The following is a 10,612-nucleotide window of genomic DNA, read 5'->3' as shown; positions in this document are numbered from 1 at the left end:
ATGGCCGACAAAGTCAACATGTCTCTGGACGACATCATTAGGCTGAACCGGAGCCAGCGGGGCGGCCGCGGCGGCGGGGGCAGGGACCGAGGCCGGGACCGAGGCCGGGCCGGCTCCCAGGGAGGCCGCAGTGGCGGAGCGCAAACCGCCGCACCAGTGAGCCAGGGCGGCGGGCCGTGCCGGAACCGGGCGGCCCTCGGCCGAGGCAGGAACCGGCCGGCGCCCTACAGCAGGCCGAGACAGCTTCCCGACGCGTGGCCACGCGACAGCTTCCGCAGGGGCTTGGGCAGGGGCGCCGGCCTGGTGACCGGGGGGAAGCTGCTTCTGTCCAACCTGGCCTTCGGAGTGTCCGACGCGGACGTCCAGCAGCTGTTTGCGGAGTTCGGGCCTCTGAAGAAGGCCGGTGTCCACTACGACCGCTCTGGCCGCAGCCTGGGGTCAGCCCACGTGCACTTTGAGCGGAAGGCAGACGCCCTGGAAGCCATGAAACAGTACCACGGCGTGCCTTTGGATGGCCGCCCCCTCAACATCCAGCTCGTCACCTCACAGATACACACGCAGCGCACGCCGGTACAGAGTGGCAACAGAGGCGGGCTGACTACACACCGAGGATCTGGAGGCTTTGGCGGCGGCACGCCGAGTCGCGCCCGCGGAGGCAGCCGGCTTACAGGCAGGGGCACCGGACGCAATTCAAAGCAACAGATCGCTGCGGAGGAGTTGGACGCCCAGCTGGACGCTTACAACTCGATGAGGAGCACCAAAAAGCTGGACGCCCAGGTGACCACTGGCAGCCCGATGAGGGGCACCAAAAAGTTGGACGCCCAGGTGAACAGTGGCAGCGCGATGAGGGCCACCAAAAAGTTGGACGCCCAGGTGAACAGTGGCAGCGCGATGAGGGGCACCAAGAAGTTGGACGCCCAGCTGGACGCTTACAACGCGATGAGGGGCGCCGAGGAGTTGGACGCCCAGCTGGACGCTTACAACGCGATGAGGAGCACCAAAAAGCTGGACGCCCAGGTTAGCACTGGCAGCCCGATGAGGGGCACCAAAAAGTTGGACGCCCAGCTGAGCACTGCCGGCGCGATGAGGGACACGGAGGAGATGGACGCCCAGAAGGACGCGTACAACGCCATGAGGGGCGCCGAGGAGTTGGACCCCCAGAAGGACGCGTACAACGCCATGAGGGGCGCCGAGCAGCTGGACCCCCAGAAGGACGCGTACAACGCGATGAGGGGCGCCGAGCAGCTGGACCCCCAGAAGGACGCTTACAACGCGATGAGGGGCGCCCAGGAGTTGGAGGACGCCCTGCTGGACGCTTACAACACGGTCATGGACACCGAGGAGTTGGACGCCCAGCTGGACGCTTACAACACGGTGATGGACACTGAGGAGTTGGACGCCCAGCTGGACGCTTACGACGCCATGATGGACACCAGCTAAAGCACCACCAAGTCAGTGCGTGCGTGGGTGGTGGAGCTAGGCCTGGAAATCGTCTCGCGGTGCTTCCCGAGGGTGGGCTGGCGGGGACCTGTGGCCCATTGGGGAATTGTTTCTTCTGTTTTGAAATAGGATTTAATTAAAACTCACGCAAAGCGTTTTCTTTAACGTTTATTTTATTAAAAAATTCCGAAAAAGACCTGTGTTGTACCTAGTCATTTTGGGGAAAAATTTTACTGGTTGCTGTTGTGGAGGAGCTGGCGTTTTCACCTTGGCCATAATAAACAGAAATGGGTGCAGCAAAAACAAACAAACAAACAAACAAACAAACAAACAAAAACAACACCAAAAAAACCCTCCAAAAAAAACCAAACAAACACACACACACACACACAAACACACACACACAAACACACACACACACGCACAAACCTCCTTAGAAAACACGCTGATCCAGCCTTTCAACGTTCTGACGCTTCGGCAAGGCCGGATGGCCAGGCCCGAACCTGGTCTCTGGGCGGGGGCCTGGCCATTCATCCACAGAGGGAGGGGGGTGGGGGTGGGGGGGGGAGGGGCGGCCGACCAGATGGCCCTGCCCTGACATAGTCTTTGGCTGTGGATTGGGTTGACTGGGGCCGGGGCCGAAGAGCTGGTCCCGCCCTCGGCTGATCGAGAAGCGCCAAAGCAAGCCACCACCTTTCTGCAGCCGGAGCCAGGTGCCGGGACTTAACCGGAGCGGGCAAGGACGAGCAGGGGGCACGCTGTCTGCAAGAAGGCAGGGGCTGAAGGGTGCTCATGGTTTCCGACGGGCCATGCAGACCAAGAAGTGTCCGTGCGTGACTGCGGATTTACACACACACACACACACACACACACACACACACACACGTGCGCGCGCACACGCACACGCACACGCACACGCAGAAGCACACCCACAACCACACCCACGCACCTCCCCCGGCTCCCCCCCTCCACGCACACGCACACGCACACAGAAAATGAAATGAAATGAAATGAAATGAAATAAAAACAAAAACAAACAAACGAAAAAACCCCTCTTTAGTAATGACATTGATCCAGCCGTTCAATGCTTTAGACCCTTCGGCAAGCCCATGTGGCCCGGCCGGGTTACTTGGTCTCTGGACAGGGGCCTGAGCATTCATCCAGAGAGGGAGCTGGACCAGAGGGCCCAGCCCAAGCATGGCGTAAGAGCCCGTCCCGCCCTCTGCTGGTCGAGTAGCGCTAATGCAGGTCACCCTCCTGCAGCCACCTCTGGGGAAGGCAGAAACAGGTGCCCGGACTTGACCTGAGGGGGGAAGGACAAGCAGGGGGCGCGCCGCCTACGAGAAGGCAGGGGCTGAAGGGTGCTCATGGATGCCGACGGACCATTCAGGTCAAGAAGCGTCTGTGCGTGACTGTGTGTTTACGTCCGCAGTCACGCCCAGACAAGCACTCGCCTCCCTCAGACCCTGCTCCCAAGGGCCCCACAGACACGGGGACGAGTCATGCCCTCCCTCGGTAGGGCTAAGCTGTTTGACTGCAGACAGAGGGCATTCTCTCCCTAGGCCCCCACTCTTCACCCTGTTCAGAAGGGCACCCTCGCCCTGGCCCTCACCTTCTTCAACTCCAGCTTCCGGTCTCCCTGATAACTGACCCGTTTATGCAAATCAGTTTCACCTGCCTCAGCCTCAGTGTCCTCTTCCAGAGATGGATTCATGTAACCTGCAAGGTGTCCCTGCTCCCACCACACTGGAAGCCCTCAAGGTGCCATTGGCACCTGGGTCCCCCCTCACCCCGCCCCCCCCCGCGCTCCACCGCCCCCAAACCCACCCCCCCCTCCCAAGGGAGGGGCCAAACGCTAAGCTGCTTTCTGTAGGTAAGCTGCTTTCTGTAGGGAGATGCCTCCAGGGATATGCCTATAGAGGTGTGGGGGTGGGGGGTGGGGGGGGCATTTCACAGAAATGCAGTAAACACAAACACGCACACACACAACTGTGCTACATCCACACAGTGGAATACTACGCTGCGGTAAAAAAGTAGGGAAAAGAAGGAATTCTTGCCAGCATGGATGGAACTGGAGAGCATTATGCTAAGTGAAATTAGCCCGTCAGAGAAAAATGAATACCACACGATCTCACTCATTCGTGGAATATAGAGAACAGCATAGACCGACGAACAGGGACAGATCCATACACATCTATACCACCGCTCTCTGACGGGGCTGTTTGACTGCTGGTGGCCTCTGGCGTCCTGGGCTCAGAGCTAAGGTACGAAAGCATACACATTTCATTCACATCCACCTCAGCCTCTGCCTCCCATGACCCCCAAGGGCCGCTACGACCGGGGTGTTTGCGTCTCCGGTCTCCCCCTCCCCCCTCCCGCAAACCTGGCCCCCTTCCTCCCCCCACCCCCAACCCCCCCGCCCTCAGCCCCCCCGCACACCCCGCCCGCTCCCTTCAAATGCAAATGGGACCGATGTTTACAACGGTTCATTGCCGAGAGATAGAATCCATTGCAATGAACGAAGAGAAATGAGCACAGAATTAAGAAAGAATAACATAAAGTAAAATAAAACCCCCCAACACTCTTCACGGGTCCCGGGTTGGAGGAGCCTGCCCAAGAGGCGCCGGTCAAGCACCCCAGGCGTCGCAGCCACGTTCGGGAGAGCCTTTCCTTGAGATTGGGCCACCTGCCCCACCCTAAAGTTGGCGTCTCCCAAACAGTGGCGCTTCATTCCTGGGAGCGGCTGATTGGTGGGTCTCTCTGGCTCCTCCCACCACGCTCTGGGGCTATAAAAGCAGGGGCGGCAGCGCCTCGCAGCGTCTATGGTTCGCAGACCTTCTCAGCCCTGGGCGCGTCTGAACGCTGTCTCCGTGTGAACGCTGTCTCGGTCCGAACGCTGTCTCGGTCCGAACGCTGTCTCGGTCCGAACGCTGTCTCCGTCTGAACGCTGTCTCTGTCCGAACGCTGTGTCCGTGTCATTTCGTCTTCCGCGAGGAGTCCGTCCACACCTTTGCGAATCCCTGCGCCTGGACCCCAACATCTGGTGCCCGCTCAGGGCCGGCGTGCTTCCCGCACGGGCTCGATCCGAGGCCGATTCCGGGCCCGCCATGGCCGACAAAGTCAACATGTCTCTGGACGACATCATTAGGCTGAACCGGAGCCAGCGGGGCGGCCGCGGCGGCGGGGGCAGGGACCGAGGCCAGGACCGAGGCCGGGCCGGCTCCCAGGGAGGCCGCAGTGGCGGAGCGCAAACCGCCGCACCAGTGAGCCAGGGCGGCGGGCCGTGCCGGAACCGGGCGGCCCTCGGCCGAGGCAGGAACCGGCCGGCGCCCTACAGCAGGCCGAGACAGCTTCCCGACGCGTGGCCACGCGACCGCTTCCGCAGGGGCTTGGGCAGGGGCGCCGGCCTGGTGACCGGGGGGAAGCTGCTTCTGTCCAACCTGGCCTTCGGAGTGTCCGACGCGGACGTCCAGCAGCTGTTTGCGGAGTTCGGGCCTCTGAAGAAGGCCGGTGTCCACTACGACCGCTCTGGCCGCAGCCTGGGGTCAGCCCACGTGCACTTTGAGCGGAAGGCAGACGCCCTGGAAGCCATGAAACAGTACCACGGCGTGCCTTTGGATGGCCGCCCCCTCAACATCCAGCTCGTCACCTCACAGATACACACGCAGCGCACGCCGGTACAGAGTGGCAACAGAGGCGGGCTGACTACACACCGAGGATCTGGAGGCTTTGGCGGCGGCACGCCGAGTCGCGCCCGCGGAGGCAGCCGGCTTACAGGCAGGGGCACCGGACGCAATTCAAAGCAACAGATCGCTGCGGAGGAGTTGGACGCCCAGCTGGACTCTTACAACTCGATGAGGAGCACCAAAAAGCTGGACGCCCAGGTGAGCACTGGCAGCCCGATGAGGGGCACCAAAAAGTTGGACGCCCAGGTGAACAGTGGCAGCGCGATGAGGGCCACCAAAAAGTTGGACGCCCAGGTGAACAGTGGCAGCGCGATGAGGGGCACCAAGAAGTTGGACGCCCAGCTGGACGCTTACAACGCGATGAGGGGCGCCGAGGAGTTGGACGCCCAGCTGGACGCTTACAACGCGATGAGGAGCACCAAAAAGCTGGACGCCCAGGTGAGCACTGGCAGCCCGATGAGGGGCACCAAAAAGTTGGACGCCCAGCTGAGCACTGCCGGCGCGATGAGGGACACGGAGGAGATGGACGCCCAGAAGGACGCGTACAACGCCATGAGGGGCGCCGAGGAGTTGGACCCCCAGAAGGACGCGTACAACGCCATGAGGGGCGCCGAGCAGCTGGACCCCCAGAAGGACGCGTACAACGCGATGAGGGGCGCCGAGCAGCTGGACCCCCAGAAGGACGCTTACAACGCGATGAGGGGCGCCCAGGAGTTGGAGGACGCCCTGCTGGACGCTTACAACACGGTCATGGACACCGAGGAGTTGGACGCCCAGCTGGACGCTTACAACACGGTGATGGACACTGAGGAGTTGGACGCCCAGCTGGACGCTTACGACGCCATGATGGACACCAGCTAAAGCACCACCAAGTCAGTGCGTGCGTGGGTGGTGGAGCTAGGCCTGGAAATCGTCTCGCGGTGCTTCCCGAGGGTGGGCTGGCGGGGACCTGTGGCCCATTGGGGAATTGTTTCTTCTGTTTTGAAATAGGATTTAATTAAAACTCACGCAAAGCGTTTTCTTTAACGTTTATTTTATTAAAAAATTCCGAAAAAGACCTGTGTTGTACCTAGTCATTTTGGGGAAAAATTTTACTGGTTGCTGTTGTGGAGGAGCTGGCGTTTTCACCTTGGCCATAATAAACAGAAATGGGTGCAGCAAAAACAAACAAACAAACAAACAAAAACAACAACAAAAAACCCTCCAAAATAAACGACACAAACACACACACACACACACAAACACACACACAAACACACACACACACGCACAAACCTCCTTAGAAAACACGCTGATCCAGCCTTTCAACGTTCTGACGCTTCGGCAAGGCCGGATGGCCAGGCCCGAACCTGGTCTCTGGGCGGGGGCCTGGCCATTCATCCACAGAGGGAGGGGGGTGGGGGTGGGGGTGGGGGAGGGGCGGCCGACCAGATGGCCCTGCCCTGACATAGTCTTTGGCTGTGGATTGGGTTGACTGGGGCCGGGGCCTAAGAGCTGGTCCCGCCCTCGGCTGGTCGAGCAGCGCCAAAGCAAGCCACCACCTTTCTGCAGCCGGAGCCAGGTGCCGGGACTTAACCGGAGCGGGCAAGGACGAGCAGGGGGCACGCTGTCTGCAAGAAGGCAGGGGCTGAAGGGTGCTCATGGTTTCCGACGGGCCATGCAGACCAAGAAGTGTCCGTGCGTGACTGCGGATTTACACACACACACACACACACACACACCCACGCGCGCACACGCACACGCACACGCACACGCAGAAGCACACCCACAACCACACCCACGCACCTCCCCCGGCTCCCCCCCTCCACGCACACGCACACGCACACAGAAAATGAAATGAAATGAAATGAAATGAAATAAAAACAAAAACAAACAAACGAAAAAACCCCTCTTTAGTAATGACATTGATCCAGCCGTTCAATGCTTTAGACCCTTCGGCAAGCCCATGTGGCCCGGCCGGGTTACTTGGTCTCTGGACAGGGGCCTGAGCATTCATCCAGAGAGGGAGCTGGACCAGAGGGCCCAGCCCAAGCATGGCGTAAGAGCCCGTCCCGCCCTCTGCTGGTCGAGTAGCGCTAATGCAGGTCACCCTCCTGCAGCCACCTCTGGGGAAGGCAGAAACAGGTGCCCGGACTTGACCTGAGGGGGGAAGGACAAGCAGGGGGCGCGCCGCCTACGAGAAGGCAGGGGCTGAAGGGTGCTCATGGATGCCGACGGACCATTCAGGTCAAGAAGCGTCTGTGCGTGACTGTGTGTTTACGTCCGCAGTCACGCCCAGACAAGCACTCGCCTCCCTCAGACCCTGCTCCCAAGGGCCCCACAGACACGGGGACGAGTCATGCCCTCCCTCGGTAGGGCTAAGCTGTTTGACTGCAGACAGAGGGCATTCTCTCCCTAGGCCCCCACTCTTCACCCTGTTCAGAAGGGCACCCTCGCCCTGGCCCTCACCTTCTTCAACTCCAGCTTCCGGTCTCCCTGATAACTGACCCGTTTATGCAAATCAGTTTCACCTGCCTCAGCCTCAGTGTCCTCTTCCAGAGATGGATTCATGTAACCTGCAAGGTGTCCCTGCTCCCACCACACTGGAAGCCCTCAAGGTGCCATTGGCACCTGGGTCCCCCCTCCCCCCGCCCCCACCCCCCGCGCCCCACCGCCCCCAAACCCACCCCCCCCCTCCCAAGGGACGGGCCAAACGCTAAGCTGCTTTCTGTAGGTAAGCTGCTTTCTGTAGGGAGATGCCTCCAGGGATATGCCTATAGGGGTGTGGGGGTGGGGGGTGGGGGGGGCATTTCACAGAAATGCAGTAAACACAAACACGCACACACACAACTGTGCTACATCCACACAGTGGAATACTACGCTGCGGTAAAAAAGTAGGGAAAAGAAGGAATTCTTGCCAGCATGGATGGAACTGGAGAGCATTATGCTAAGTGAAATTAGCCCGTCAGAGAAAAATGAATACCACACGATCTCACTCATTCGTGGAATATAGAGAACAGCATAGACCGACGAACAGGGACAGATCCATACACATCTATACCACCGCTCTCTGACGGGGCTGTTTGACTGCTGGTGGCCTCTGGCGTCCTGGGCTCAGAGCTAAGGTACGAAAGCATACACATTTCATTCACATCCACCTCAGCCTCTGCCTCCCATGACCCCCAAGGGCCGCTACGACCGGGGTGTTTGCGTCTCCGGTCTCCCCCTCCCCCCTCCCGCAAACCTGGCCCCCTTCCTCCCCCCACCCCCCACCCCCCCACCCCCACCCTCAGCCCCCCCGCACACCCCGCCCGCTCCCTTCAAATGCAAATGGGACCGATGTTTACAACGGTTCATTGCCGAGAGATAGAATCCATTGCAATGAACGAAGAGAAATGAGCACAGAATTAAGAAAGAATAACATAAAGTAAAATAAAACCCCCCAACACTCTTCACGGGTCCCGGGTTGGAGGAGCCTGCCCAAGAGGCGCCGGTCAAGCACCCCAGGCGTCGCAGCCACGTTCGGGAGAGCCTTTCCTGGAGATTGAGCCACCTGCCCCACCCTAAAGCCACCTGCCCCACCCAAACAGTGGCGCTTCATTCCTGGGAGCGGCTGATTGGTGGGTCTCTCTGGCTCCTCCCACCACGCTCTGGGGCTATAAAAGCAGGGGCGGCAGCGCCTCGCAGCGTCTATGGTTCGCAGACCTTCTCAGCCCTGGGCGCGTCTGAACGCTGTCTCCGTGTGAACACTGTCTCGGTCCGAACGCTGTCTCGGTCCGAACGCTGTCTCCGTCTGAACGCTGTCTCTGTCCGAACGCTGTGTCCGTGTCATTTCGTCTTCCGCGAGGAGTCCGTCCACACCTTTGCGAATCCCTGCGCCTGGACCCCAACATCTGGTGCCCGCTCAGGGCCGGCGTGCTTCCCGCACGGGCTCGATCCGAGGCCGATTCCGGGCCCGCCATGGCCGACAAAGTCAACATGTCTCTGGACGACATCATTAGGCTGAACCGGAGCCAGCGGGGCGGCCGCGGCGGCGGGGGCAGGGACCGAGGCCGGGACCGAGGCCGGGCCGGCTCCCAGGGAGGCCGCAGTGGCGGAGCGCAAACCGCCGCACCAGTGAGCCAGGGCGGCGGGCCGTGCCGGAACCGGGCGGCCCTCGGCCGAGGCAGGAACCGGCCGGCGCCCTACAGCAGGCCGAGACAGCTTCCCGACGCGTGGCCACGCGACAGCTTCCGCAGGGGCTTGGGCAGGGGCGCCGGCCTGGTGACCGGGGGGAAGCTGCTTCTGTCCAACCTGGCCTTCGGAGTGTCCGACGCGGACGTCCAGCAGCTGTTTGCGGAGTTCGGGCCTCTGAAGAAGGCCGGTGTCCACTACGACCGCTCTGGCCGCAGCCTGGGGTCAGCCCACGTGCACTTTGAGCGGAAGGCAGACGCCCTGGAAGCCATGAAACAGTACCACGGCGTGCCTTTGGATGGCCGCCCCCTCAACATCCAGCTCGTCACCTCACAGATACACACGCAGCGCACGCCGGTACAGAGTGGCAACAGAGGCGGGCTGACTACACACTGAGGATCTGGAGGCTTTGGCGGCGGCACGCCGAGTCGCGCCCGCGGAGGCAGCCGGCTTACAGGCAGGGGCACCGGACGCAATTCAAAGCAACAGATCGCTGCGGAGGAGTTGGACGCCCAGCTGGACGCTTACAACTCGATGAGGAGCACCAAAAAGCTGGACGCCCAGGTGACCACTGGCAGCCCGATGAGGGGCACCAAAAAGTTGGACGCCCAGGTGAACAGTGGCAGCGCGATGAGGGCCACCAAAAAGTTGGACGCCCAGGTGAACAGTGGCAGCGCGATGAGGGGCACCAAGAAGTTGGACGCCCAGCTGGACGCTTACAACGCGATGAGGGGCGCCGAGGAGTTGGACGCCCAGCTGGACGCTTACAACGCGATGAGGAGCACCAAAAAGCTGGACGCCCAGGTGAGCACTGGCAGCCCGATGAGGGGCACCAAAAAGTTGGACGCCCAGCTGAGCACTGCCGGCGCGATGAGGGACACGGAGGAGATGGACGCCCAGAAGGACGCGTACAACGCCATGAGGGGCGCCGAGGAGTTGGACCCCCAGAAGGACGCGTACAACGCCATGAGGGGCGCCGAGCAGCTGGACCCCCAGAAGGACGCGTACAACGCGATGAGGGGCGCCGAGCAGCTGGACCCCCAGAAGGACGCTTACAACGCGATGAGGGGCGCCCAGGAGTTGGAGGACGCCCTGCTGGACGCTTACAACACGGTCATGGACACCGAGGAGTTGGACGCCCAGCTGGACGCTTACAACACGGTCATGGACACCGAGGAGTTGGACGCCCAGCTGGACGCTTACGACGCCATGATGGACACCAGCTAAAGCACCACCAAGTCAGTGCGTGCGTGGGTGGTGGAGCTAGGCCTGGAAATCGTCTCGCGGTGCTTCCCGAGGGTGGGCTGGCGGGGACCTGTGGCCCATTGGGGAAT

At 61.1% G+C, this 10,612-nt stretch overlaps 1 protein-coding gene and 1 pseudogene across 2 annotated transcripts; both read left to right on the top strand.

Moving 5' to 3' along the window:
* On the top strand, positions 1 to 2,167 carry LOC308519304 (THO complex subunit 4-like; the record flags this gene model as incomplete). Its single annotated transcript, XM_081091288.1, has 2 exons — positions 1 to 777; positions 2,144 to 2,167. The coding sequence occupies 2 exons, from the start codon at positions 1 to 3 to the stop codon at positions 2,165 to 2,167; spliced, it is 801 nt and encodes a 266-aa protein (XP_080947414.1).
* Positions 2,168 to 4,547: 2,380 nt separating this feature from the next.
* Positions 4,548 to 9,864, top strand: LOC308519303 (THO complex subunit 4-like; annotated as a pseudogene). Its single transcript has 3 exons — positions 4,548 to 4,752; positions 9,223 to 9,819; positions 9,857 to 9,864. The product of its transcript is annotated as a THO complex subunit 4-like (transcript).
* Positions 9,865 to 10,612: the final 748 nt, after the last annotated feature.

The sequence above is a fragment of the Myotis nattereri genome, assembly GCF_964212035.1.
Source record: "Myotis nattereri genome assembly, chromosome: 5".
NCBI classification, from domain to species: domain Eukaryota; kingdom Metazoa; phylum Chordata; class Mammalia; order Chiroptera; family Vespertilionidae; genus Myotis; species Myotis nattereri.
This window is presented reverse-complemented; position numbering and strand designations above follow the sequence as displayed.